This window comes from Poecilia latipinna, unplaced genomic scaffold, assembly GCF_001443285.1.
Source record: "Poecilia latipinna isolate Pla-1442-1.1 unplaced genomic scaffold, P_latipinna-1.0 Scaffold973, whole genome shotgun sequence".
Taxonomy (NCBI): domain Eukaryota; kingdom Metazoa; phylum Chordata; class Actinopteri; order Cyprinodontiformes; family Poeciliidae; genus Poecilia; species Poecilia latipinna.
The window spans coordinates 88,338-101,523 of record NW_015113589.1 but is presented as its reverse complement, the minus strand read 5'-3'; the positions used below and the strand labels follow the sequence as shown (position 1 = coordinate 101,523).

The 13,186-nt window shown below is 38.6% G+C and overlaps 1 protein-coding gene across 4 annotated transcripts in view; it reads left to right on the top strand.

Moving 5' to 3' along the window:
* The first annotated feature begins 7,953 nt into the window (after positions 1-7,953).
* LOC106958257 (tenascin-like) overlaps positions 7,954-13,186 on the top strand; it is a 28,811-nt gene continuing 23,578 nt past the window's right edge. For 2 of the 4 annotated variants that reach the window (XM_015050056.1, XM_015050053.1), the window contains exons 1-4: positions 7,954-8,319; positions 8,512-8,569; positions 8,751-8,960; positions 11,337-12,797. In XM_015050056.1, coding sequence (XP_014905542.1) covers positions 8,164-8,319; positions 8,512-8,569; positions 8,751-8,960; positions 11,337-12,797 — 1,885 coding nt within the window. In that variant the 5' untranslated portion in view covers positions 7,954-8,163. The remainder of the gene's footprint in view (positions 8,320-8,511; positions 8,570-8,750; positions 8,961-11,336; positions 12,798-13,186) is intronic. The other 2 variants (XM_015050054.1, XM_015050055.1) reach the window with 2 other exon arrangements.

The window sequence follows — 13,186 nt, the reverse complement described above, 5'->3', positions numbered from 1 at the left end:
TTTCCAATCTTTAATTGTCTGTAAATCGACCCTTCTTTGGATAAGTGAGTCACTGTGAACATGAGAGTGGGAAAATGTGCCGCAATTTGAACGTAAGCAATGTGTGTCAGCCAAATCCATTGATAATAGAGCAGGACATGTACCAAGCAGAGCTTTTGTATTTTATTTGACCCCAGAAAAAGAAGTGAGTTCTTATGTTGTTTATAACGTCTTTTTGGAATAACAAAAATGAGATCCTTCAGGTAGATCTCATTTCTTATCTCAATTTCAAATGACATTGTGGGGTAACATCACCAACTGGCAACCAGTAAATGACTGTCGTGCAAAACCAACATCCTCAGAACATTGTATTAAACAAAACAGATGGTTAACAAATTGGTGCTGGAGGGCAGCGGGACTCGATCCGCATTTATCATCCCCTTAAATTTGGAAAAAAAAAAAGTAAAAAATACAAAGGCATGTTGTTCAAAGAAAGCTCACAATTTACTAGTGGTACAATGTGTCCTGTGGAAATATGTTACCTTTTTATTTTGATCGGAAACTGTATTTCTGTTTCAATGTTTAGAATCTGTTGCCAACCCCAGCCATGAAATGTTTTTTTCTGATTGTTTGGGTTGCTACATCACGTAAGTCATATAATAACCCAATGCTGGAGGGTTACTTCCTGTCAAATTTAGGTAATTGACTCTTTGCCGCTGGCCTACTATCACTGAGCTCTTTCATACAACAAGGCTACTTAAAAACTGGCACAAAGAACATCATTGAAAAGACTTGATTGGAACAATCATTACATCTGTGCATTAAAGTATGGAACCACTTCGACCCGCCATCATCACTGAAAAATAACTAAAATTACTGTATCCCGCTTCTTAAAGTATCATGACTCAATTTCTGCAATGGCTATGATACTTTTCCTTTGGCACTAGATGTTTTCATGTGAATTAAGAGAAAAACAATATTCTAAGATATTTACAAACCACTTTATTTGCAAAAGATCACTTGTGGCCACATAAAATCTTCTATGCCAACACCGTCACAAGATTTGTAGATGCAAGCAATACATTTGTGAGTTATTGTCAGAACTCAAGCAATTTGAGCTTAAAGGTTTGTGATAAAGAGATTTATCCGTTGCCAGAAGAATGACAGAAAGCAGTGCACTGTGTGCGCTCACGCTCTTTATTTGTCATGTAAGGTCAAAAACTGCCAGACAGCTCCGTGGAAGACATACGGAAAAGGCAAAAAGTGGGAAGTGTCTGTTTCCTGGTCATGTATTATCTCACAAACTGTCAGAATCTGTGACAGAATAATCAGCTTTGAGATGTCGGCTTAAATTTGCATTTCCTAGCTTTACAAAATCCACTCTGGTTATTCTGCAGACTCAAAGCGGCTTCGGCAGACCCTGCTGGGCCGGGCCAGCAGCACATGTGGTACAATTAGCTGTGGCCTTATTGTGCACATGTGTGTGGTTTCTGGAGCATTTCTGTTATTTCGGAGCAGAGCCTGCAAAAGCCCCAAACAGGAGTCATAAGGGCAAACTGAAAACTTTAGGAGTTCATGGTTAAAAGATGGAGTTTAAGATGATCCATTCTTGGCATCAGAGGAGTTCTCATTTCCTTTAAATCTAAATCTAAATACATTACATACTCATGTAAACAAAATCTGTTTCCAGATGAGGTGGAGAGAATTATGATCTCATCACAGACTAAGTGGTGGAATCTCCAATCTGATTATTCTGCAGGATCTGATGTTTCAACTTTTTATAAAAGCTTCGATTAGCAACTCAAAGATGGTTAATACGCCGTTTCGCAAAGGAGGTCCAGACATAACAACATTAATCTCCAGTTTGCTTTTTTATGTTGGTCCTAGTCACTCTTTAAACAAGTCAGATACATGTTTTTCTTCATAAGCCACACATTTACCACAAGAAAGCAGCTACTTGCTTAAATTTGTAATGTCTCCAGCTGGAGCAACAGTTTAAAAGATTCAAACAGCTAGAATAAAAATGGTGGATTGAAACTTATTGTGCAAATAGTGAGGACAGTTTTATGGGATGTTAACCAAATCTCCAAGGCTCACTGAGTCTCCATAACGAAAATGTTTTTACAATGGATGACAATAGTGAAGGGTGTTTTAGTCTTCTGATGTGCAGCCGTTCCTTTTGTTTTCGGTCCTCCATGGTTTTCCTTACTTAGCTTTTCTTGGCTCATGCATGTCATGCTGCAGTGCACTTCACTTTGTGTGGTCTAAGAACCAGCAGTGCTCATGCTGACTTTTACTTAGAAAAGCAAAGAATCCATTCTAATCACATGGAAAGTGATCCTGTTTTATTTAAAATGGTTGCATGAGACCAAATTGATATGGCTTCAAAGAACCATAAAACTCAGTAAGACACAATAAACAGATGCTCCTCAGAGACTGTGCAGCTTGCAGTCTCAGATTTGAATACACGTCCTGTCCCCAATGAAGGCAATCTGGTCTGCAGATGAACTGATGGTCCTGATAGATTTCAGATCATTTTAGGCAAAATTGAGTCCAAAGAAATTCTCACACTTGATCCTGATACATTTTCTCACCAAAAAAAAAAATCTTGCTTTCATTTCATGTATTAAGAAAAAGTCCCAACCCATCACATGTCATAGTTTAGTTTCACTCCCTTTCTGACCAAAACAACAGTGAATGCAGCCAAATGTCTGTTTGTGATGTCAGATCCTGGAGCTGCTCCACTCACAGAGAGCGGAGGAGCAGGTCTGCCGTCCACGGTGGACGGCGATTAGTAAGCAGAGAAAAACAGAGCAGAGTGCCTCTTTCTGGGAGTGTCCAGCAGCAGGGGATGGAGACCCCTTAAAAACATTAAGAATTTCAAGCCCTTAAAAACATTTAAAAATTCAGATGTTTTCCATCGGATATCCTCCGCCCAGTGGGGACCTGTGAAGCACATAGAATGACATCAGAAAGGGAAAGAAAGACAGGAGGAGGAGAGGGAGGACAAATTCTTCAAGTATGAGAAAACTTCACTGTTCTCCTCCTTCCCTCCTCTTCATCTTTCTTTCTTTTCTCTCCTTTCTCCTTCTCTCCATCCCCCTCCTCCTGCTGGCGAGTCGGAGAGAGAAAGAGGAAACTCTACAGGAACAAGCAGAGAGGCTTCTGGACCACAGGCAGAGGAACTCCTCACATCTCTGAGCAGGCAAGATGCTTATGTTTCCTCTATGACAAAGTCCATTTTTAATATTTATGTGTTCGGTTAAATTAAATAAATAATCTTGGACATTCTCACAAGCATTGTGCATATTATATCAATCTATAGACTGTGTTATTGGTTAATTTGGAAAGAAAAATATTTGAATCAGTTTATTTGATTCTTGCTTATTCCAGTTTTTCTGATTTGTTCTCTTAAGAAAACATGTCAAGTTAACTCAGTATTGACTTCTGCATTTTAAAAATCAGAAACTGTCTCTGTTATTAGAAATACTGTCTTACAGTAAGAAAATAGTGATTCAAAATAATCAGTTAAGTCTTATCCAGGGACAGGCTACATACTCTTAAATTATAATCAACTTGTTGTTCATTTTGTTTACAGGAATGACTGAAAATTACTTTTTTATTTTTCATTGAAGCAGTCTGTAGGAAATAAATTAAGTTTCAGTATTGATCCTTTTCATCTCCTGATGACAAAACCTTAATTTAAAAAGATGGTACAAAATAATCCAAGAGTTTGATATAAAATCCTACAAACCCTCTATAAAAACAAGGACTGTTCTTTTTGATTTGGAGGAGATGAGGCGGGAAATACAACTTCATGTTAGGATTTGTGAGTTTTTTTATGATTTTATGTGCTGCTCATGAACTTGGTCTGTGGCGGTGTTTTTCCTTCTGCCCTGTGATCGATTTCACAGCGGCTGCCTGTCATGACTTCTGAAACGGTGTTAAATCTCAGTTGTTGAACATGAGAAATGATGGATCAAATCATTGAATTGACCATATTTGGATCAAGGAAATTTTATTAATCACTAAGTACGTTTTTTTAAATCTGATTTCTTTACTATCAGTCTTTTTTTTCTGTATAGATGTGTTTTGAATTTTTTGTGATTTTGTTGTAAAGCTACAATATCATGAGAGGCATGATTTTGTGTTTATGACATCAGGAGGCAATATGAACCTATATCCAGATGGATTGCTAAATATATCTGTTTAACCAATTATTTATGTTTTACCTCAAATATTTTGCTTTTCCTTTTTAAAAATTAAACAACGATTTTTGGAATGACCTAGTCAAAGTCTAAGACTGATGTTGTGACATGATGGGCTGCTCATGCTTGAAGAATTTTGTTTGTTGCAAAGTAAGAAAAATAGGAAAAAAAAATCTCCAGAGATTTAAAAGACTGACTTTTACAACTTTTCACACAACCACATTGGTTTGGACAGCTTTTTTTCCTCAAATAAAATCACTATTCTCCCTATTTCTGTTTTGATTTTGAAAGTTTTGAGTCTGAAGAATTTCAGTGTGGAAAGTAAGCCAAAACTTGAAGAAATTAGTAGGGGACAAACATATTTTTAAAAAACTGCAAATAAACAAATTCCTATAAATAGGTGGTGTCTCAGTTGCATTGTGGGAACTTGCCTCTCTTAAGTTACAGAAGTCGCTCAAGGTTTATTTATATCAGCTAAAAATAATATTGAGCAATGTATAAATGAGATGGTGTCATTTGCTTCGCAAATTAGAAATAAGTTTGCTTAGCTGACAAAATCTTTATCTCTTATGAATACCTTTGGATTATTAGAATTATATGACAGGTTCATTTTTTTGGCTCCAGACTCCTAAGTGAAGAAAAGAAAAAAAAGCATCAACTTACAGAGGGATAAAGTGAAGACAAGGAGCTAGTCAGGAGTTTTGAATGTGTTGCCCTCTTAAACTTAGAGACATAGCAAATGGGACAGCTGCCACACATGAGTTCAAGCTAATTGTTCACGCTGGTTTTTGCAGTGCAGGTTCTACGGCTGACTGCGATTCAGACGGATATAAATCAAACCACAGATGTTGAGCCTTTGGGTCGGCTTACAATCAATTAACAGTGGAAGAGAATAAAAATGTTTAAGATGTAGGAAGACGGAGAGTAGTCTCCATAACCTGACATACTGTGTATAAATATTCAATCTTAGCAAAATCATTTAGTTTAGTTGTGACTGTCTGATTGGCTGATTTAAAGGGCTCTCATCCAAGTCATCTTCAGCGTTTCCACCACAGTCAGAGGAATGGTTTTCAAAAACAGAATCCATTCAGTTAACTCCAGCTTTTCAGACTGAAGCGAAAGGTCAGAGGTTAGACAGGTTGGACTCACCTTGAACATTTTTAAAGGCTAAAGTGAGCGGAAAAGCAGTTTTACACACAGCTCTCCCATTGTTGAGGCACAGAGGTGATAACAACTGCAGGAAATGCCAAGAACAGAAATCTAAGAAGGTGGTGAGCACCAGCTCACCTAAATCTGACCGTCAGAGGGAAACTTAAAGCTTACCTCACTGATTCTGGTAACAGTCCAGCCTGCTGCTGGTTCTGTACTGGTGTGCCTTTGTTTTCTTGGACACTTTAAGTCTCTCGATACCAGGCAGTCATTGTTTGAATTAGAAAACCTGTCCAAAGCCTGCCTCTCTATTTCAAAGCTAAATATCATCTTGCAGGGATAAAATTGAAGTGCAGTTGAAACAATAAAGGCTAAAGCTATAAAGTGAAAATTTGGCTAAAAACTTTGTTCTGAATTCGTGTTAATTTCCCTTAACATACCTTCTGTTATAAAATGCGTAATAACTTTCCATAATACAATACAAAGAAAACCTGCCTTAATAGTTAAGATATTAATAACTATATATATGTTGTCCACTAATTTGACTTTATTGCTCCACCAGCAAGAAGAATGACGTTATATTCCTGTGAACTCTCAGCAGCTGCTTTTGCCATTCAAAGCTGCTGCTGAACTTGGCTTTGAACAGCCGATCTATCAAATATTAACTAGCTTTGGTTGTTAACCTCACAGGAGATCCAGGCTATTAAAAAATTTAAAGGTCTGACTCATATATGAGAATGTGATCAGCTACTGTTTTTGTGTTGTCGGCCATGTCACAGGAAATTTTATTTGGTGGGATTTACTTGGTTTTCGATTAAAGTAGATCCCTGAGGAGATTGAGTGAATACGGCTTGCCTGAAGAAAGTGGTTTAAAACTGACTTAAAAGCTATGTTGCAAGAACTAGAAAATGAACTTTTGAAAGTCTGAAAAATGTCTGAGTGTTTCTGCACTGTAGGCTTGCAGCAAGAAGGTCCAGGGTTTGAATCCAAACCTGGAGTCTTTCTGCATGGAGTTTACATGTTCATGTTTGTTTATCAGTGGTTTCCCTCTGGATATCTCCACATTTCAAGCATTTATACGTTACATTTATTTCTCTAAATTGCCCTTATAGTATGAGTACTTTTGTGCATGGTTGTCTGTCCTGTTTGTCTTTTTGTTGCCTGTGATGGGCATGACACGTCAGCAGTTGTATCTCATCCAATACCTGCAAGAGACATCCATCCATCATACAAACAGTTTAACCCTAAATAAGAGAAGTGAGCCTAGCTAATTTTGTGAGTGAGAACGACAAAACATCTGCTCAATTTTACGGTTTTGATCAAATTATTCACTTTAACGATCTCTCAACATTAATATAGCCGCATTGTATTGCTAAAATTAGCCATTATTATTAAGCCATGGCCCTTAGAATGCTGAAATTCTCTAAAACTCACAAAAAGCTTAGATGATATATTCCACAAAGAAAGATCATTTTTATGTTAGCTCATTTTGCAACTGAAACGGAAAAGGAAAACATGTTTCTGAACAATAAATGAATGGAGGCACAAATAAAATGTATAAAATATGATCAGTTATAAACGAGAAGTAATGTTACACACCTCTCCAGGATGTTGCACAAAACAAAAACAATGCACAAAGTTACAAAGACGAGTTGAATTTTGAATATATTTTTGAAATTACTTATAATTTTTGATTGCAAGTTTAAATTTGAAGAATTTTCTAATTCAGCTCCTGACATGACTTGTTTTTCTTTTTTTTAATGACTGTAATCGTCATTTTATTTTGATGTGAAAACACAACTTAAGTCAAATGAAACGGAAGATCAGATTTCTCTGGCAGCTTTTCTCAAATATGAAAAAATTTTAAATGCCATTTACAATGTCATTAAAGTTTTCCTTTGTCAGTTGTGACTAAGGAACAGCAGGTCTATTATAGAGAAATAAATAGACATTGAATGCATTAAAAAATTTAATAAAATGTTTCCAGTCCATAAATGCATAAACTAAGTTTTTTGATGCAACTCAGAAGTTGGGAAGATATTATTTGAATCATAAAAGGGGCTAATATTGCAGCTTGTTTTTCCCCCCACAGGATAGAAAATAACAGTGAGTCAGACCTATATATGCCCAAAAATCTGACAAAAGGTGTAAATCTATTCCTAATCCCTTTTCTTTACCTGTTTTCATAAGAGAGAAAAAGTTCAACACAGATTTTTAGTTTTACCCAAAGTTTATTGGCTTAGAGTACAAATGTGTTTCAGCTTGTTAAGGTTTACATATGCAATTCAGTATAATTTTGGTCATTTTAAGGAGAAGCATTTCATGCATCTTAAAATGGAAACTTTGTCACCAAATCTTTTAAATAAAATATGTAAATTGACTCAAATAATCAACAGCTGTGGAAAACATCTGCTCATTATGCCAGTCGTCTGCTGCATTCTGCATGTGTGTAAGCCAGACATAGGACAACTGAATGGGGTTCATTGGCCGACATGCAACTCTAACAGGCCCATAAACAACTAATGGTCCCCATTTGTGTTAATTAATGTAATGTCTGCTGAGCTAATATGAAATTTAACGTGACCTTTAATCTGTGTTTCTGGTTCTCTTCCAGGTGGAAAGTTCTTGGAGAGAAGAAGACGATAGACGTCATCACCTATGAAGAGCCCGGCTGAGGCAAAGTGACAGCAGCTGAGAGTTCCCTGTCCTGCAGGCGATAATAGTCTGAAAGAACCTGAAAAAAGAAGGTCCAGATCAATCAAAGAGCTTGGTTTTCCTGAACTGTCCAACAGCTTTCCTTTCCCTTTTCCTCCCACTAACCATTGGAATGGATTCCAGTCTGTTCCCAGTAATGCTTCCCCTCTTCCCCTCCCTCATCCTGATTCTTCTGGCTGGACCAGCCATCCTGACCCCATCAACCTCCAAGGAGCTACAGGTCAGAGGTGAAAGAACACCGAGGGATGCTGACCAGGACGCCATCAAGGTGATTTAAGTTATTGCCAACTCTCAGTGGCCACAGAACAGAAGCACAGAAGTAATTAGATTAAGATTTTAGGATGGATTGACAAACCAGCAGCCCTTATATTTGTGCAGTTGTGTGAAATGCATTTATACAGGGGAAATTCCAACAATAAAATACATCTTCTGATAGTTTAACCAGGTGCTGTTGTTACAGGTGGTGATCTCTGAGGGGTGTTCCTCTCAGGGGGATTCATCTGATGTGAGCCAAGGAGGTAATACTAATTAATTTGGCATCTGCTGTATATTTAACACTATGACAACAGTGCATATAATTGGTTGAAGAACAGATTTTTAATATTCTTCACCACAATATCATGATAAGCTATGTTTTTCTTACCCCTTTATTTTAAGTCATCACAGTTATGTTTGCGTTTCCCAAATGTTTCTCCTCAGGTAAAGAAATTGATCTGGTACCTGGCTCTCCCCTGGTTCTGACCCATAAGATCAAACTGGTTCCATCAGGGTCAGGTTCTGGGTCTTGTGGATGCGATGCAGACTTTACTTCCTTGCGGGAGCGATTAGAAAGTCTGGAGCGGGAAGTGTCTGACCTTCGGGGGAAGTGTGGAGAAACTGGAGGAAACTGCTGCACCTCAGAGAGCAAAGGTCGGCTGGGTTGATTTTTTTCCAAGACTCAAATTTTAATTTTAACATTTTAACAGTCAAATGTTCTGTTTAAGAAAAGTGGGGTTGGATACAAAATAATGTGTTCACAGGTCAAAAGTAATTCATTTCTTAATCTTCTCTTGTTATATTGAGCTATTTTACACAAAACACTAGTTTGTGTTTTTTATCGCTTACCTGTTTGGCTGCAAATTGGCATGACTAAATGTGTTTCTATTGACCTTAAATCTGACATTAGGAAAACAAACTCACTTAATGGGAACAGCTCGTTTTGGCTCTAGGAGGATAGGTGTTTTTTTGGCCTTATTCAAAATTGTCTTGTTTCTCAAAACTGCCATGGAAACACTTGTTTTCCATCATACGAGTCACATGATCAACAAGTGGACAAACTCCTTTTGTTAAACAAACAAGAAAATATGTTTTTATTTCAAAATACTGGCACCCTGCCCAGTGTGTACCCAACCTCACACCTAATGGCTGCTGCAGATGGGCTCCAGGCTAGATAGAAGGTTATAAACAACGGATTGGAGAGATGTTTCTAACTTTAGATACAGAGTTATAGTTTTTTCAGAAACATAAGTTATATTGTTGTAACATCTGAATCTTTGATCCTGGCCTCACATATGAAGTGTATTTTTTATTTGTGAGGCCACCAATGAAGCTAGAACAATTTGGCTTATTGATCCTTCCAGAATACTTTACAGTCTCACGCACAAATTTAAAAAGGCTTAGTAAACCAAGTTGTATTTATTTTATGCAGCTATAAAGTTTAACAATCTCTGAAAGAAAAAAAAAGTCTGGAATGTAAGTGGAGAGCAATGAAATGCTTATGATGAGGTTTATTTTAATTTTCCTAATCAACCCAACCGGAATTTATTTCTAACCTAATAGATTTTGTGTTTGACCTTGCAAACTTGGTTGAGCTCTTAACTTAAAAAAATCAGTTAAAATATTTAAGTCAAATGTTAAAGCTACCAAAATAAGTCTTAAAGTAATAATCCTTACTTGGTCATCTATTATTGTAGATAATTTAGTAATCTAGATTTAAAAACACAGTCATGATTGATCAAAAATGTTTTCTATCCATTTTTTTGTAGCACATTTGTCATCGAAAAGATAAAGTAGACCTTTAAAAACTATAGCTTAATTTATGGCCAAATTCTTGCTGAAGTATTTGACTGAGAACATGATAAACTGCCAGAAATCAAGCGATGAGCTAATACAGTTCAGTTTATTACCCACTTTGCTTGATTTTGGCTTAGAAGCAAAACTTTTAATTGGGTTGTAGTTTAGGTTTGAGTTAGTCTTCAGGAAAGGATTTAAGTAAATGTACTGTGAGGTTATGGAAACACAACTTGATCTGCTGCTGCTGTGTGTGAGTGTGTAAAGTGTGTTACCCCTCAGTTCGTTGCCCACTGTGATCTCAGTCTCTTCTCACACCAGTGGAGTTCCTCCACCCTCAGCTTCAACAGCAGATACACACACACCCACACACACATCTTCCTTGTACTTCTATACAAACTGAGGACTTTGCATAGACTTCCGTTCATTGTAGTAATTTACCATAAGCATTACTAGTCTATTTCTAAGCCTAACTTTAGCCAAAACTTAATTCACACTGTACCTTTCTAACTAGTAAATCCTAGAAGGCTAGCAAAAAAAAAAAGAGGAGCAGTGGTCCTCTATATGTAGTATTTATAATTACACACACACAAATGCCTCATCACACAAAACAAGGCGGTTGTATGCAGCTTAATTGTAGAAAATTAGACCTCCACCCCAAGAAAAAATCCTAATGCACAACATAATGTTTCATGTAACTCATGCAAGACACATTCCAACTCATTTTTCATCCGAACTGAATCTAAATAAGTGAAATACGATCACTTACTTTTAATACCCTCCCCAATTGTTGGTAACCTTGATTTAAAAAAGGCTAATGCCTTGACATTTATCAATCATTTCTTGCTTTGTTTTAATCTTTTAAAATGACATTTAAAAGATTAATACATCCACCTGTTGTCTATAACTGCTTGTCTGGAGAGGTTTGGGAGGGAGCCATTGCCTATCTCCAAAGGTCAAGAAGTTTAACAGGATGTGTGATTATATGCAACTGTTAAATCAACTGGCATATCAAGTCAGCTAAATCACATTTAATGGTCATCATCGGAGTGGATATCTCCTAGTTTGCTGAATCCCGGTCATGAAGTGTATAGCACACTTGTAGGTTATACAGGACATAAAATTATATATAAATACATTTGTACATATATATATATTCATATATTTTTGCATTTGTTCAACTTTATTCGACAAATCTAACAGAAACCTTTGCCTGGGTATATCCATTTCCTTTAGGTGCTGGCTGCTCCATAAAACCAGAAAAGGAGGAATGTCCCAATGAGTGCAGTGATCAGGGTCGCTGTGTGGATGGCAAGTGTGTCTGCTTTCCAGGCTACAGCGGTCCGGACTGCAGTGAGTCCGGCTGTCCCAGGAGCTGTAAAGACCACGGGAGGTGCGTGAATGGAGAGTGTGTGTGTGACCCTGGTTTCTCTGGTCCCGACTGCTCCCAGAAAGCCTGCCCAGACAACTGCAGCAATCGTGGGAAGTGTGTGAACGGCAAGTGTGTATGCAACGCTGGTTCCACAGGTCCGAGTTGTTCTGAAGAATCTTGTCCTAAAAACTGCAACAGAAGAGGACGCTGTGTTAATGGCCAGTGCGTGTGTAACACTGGATTCACAGGTCCAGATTGTTCCAAAAGGGGCTGTCCTGGAAACTGCAACAACAGGGGGCGCTGTGTCAATGGTAAATGCGTCTGCGACTCGGGCTCCACCGGTCGTGACTGCTCTGAGGTCACCTGTCCTGGAAACTGCAACAACAGGGGGCGCTGTGTTAATGGCAAATGCATCTGTGACTCCGGTTCCACTGGACCTGACTGCTCTGAGGTCACCTGTCCTGGAAACTGCAACAACAGGGGGCGCTGTGTTAATGGCAAATGCATTTGTGACTCCGGTTCCACTGGACCTGACTGCTCTGAGGTCACTTGTCCTGGAAACTGCAACAACAGAGGGCGCTGTGTCGATGGCAAATGCGTTTGTGACTCCGGTTCCACTGGTCATGACTGCTCTGAGGTTTCCTGTCCTGGAAACTGCAACAACAGGGGGCGCTGTGTTAATGGCAAATGCGTTTGTCATGATGGCTTCACTGGCAAGGACTGCCAGGAAAGAGCATGCCCTAATGACTGTAACGACCGTGGGAGATGTGTAGATGGAAAATGTGTCTGTGACAACGGGTTCACCGGTACTGACTGCACTGAGATCGCCTGTCCTGGAAACTGCAACAACAGGGGGCGCTGTGTTAATGGCCAGTGTGTTTGTGACAATGGTTTCACAGGTGCAGACTGCTCCGAGAAAACCTGCCCCGATAACTGCAGCAATCGTGGAACATGTGTTGATGGCCGATGCGTCTGTGAGAGCGGCTTCTCTGGCGATGATTGTTCCGAGTATGCTTGCCCCGAGAACTGCAAAAACAGGGGGCGCTGCATCGATGGACAATGTGTTTGTAATGAGGGATTCACTGGTGAAGACTGCTCTGAAAAAGGTTGCCCCAACAACTGCAACAACCTTGGGAGATGTGTGAATGGGAAGTGTATTTGTGATGTCCCGTTCACCGGACCGGACTGTTCTATTAGAGGTTGTCCCAATGACTGCAGCAACAAAGGGCGATGCATCAAAGGACAGTGTGTTTGCCGGCGAGGATTTACTGGACCGGACTGCAGCCAGTGCAAAGAGGGCATGACTGGGCCAAACTGTAACATTGGTAAGTCAGAGTCACTGTAATCTATAAATATAAGTCTTCCTTAATGTCTTTTTAAGGAAGACATTAAAGAGCAGGTTTTGGTGTGAGAAAACAAGGAACAGTACAAGGTTTTTTTTTCCTCCTTCATGGAAATGACCAGTAAAAAGAGGGATTCTCCCCAATATTGAGCCAAGTCTTTTTAGATTAGGCATTTAGTGATAAAAGGTCTCATTACTACAATTCCTTAAAATAGTGTGAAGAGGCCTTAGTATGGCTGCACTTTTCTTTGCTAATATATCTGATTCCTCACCCTTCTCATGATCAACCTGATGTCAGGAGACATAGAGCTTTAGCCCAAGGGCAATTAAGGGAAAAGTTAGAACCCCTCACCATTACAATCAATCTTTCAT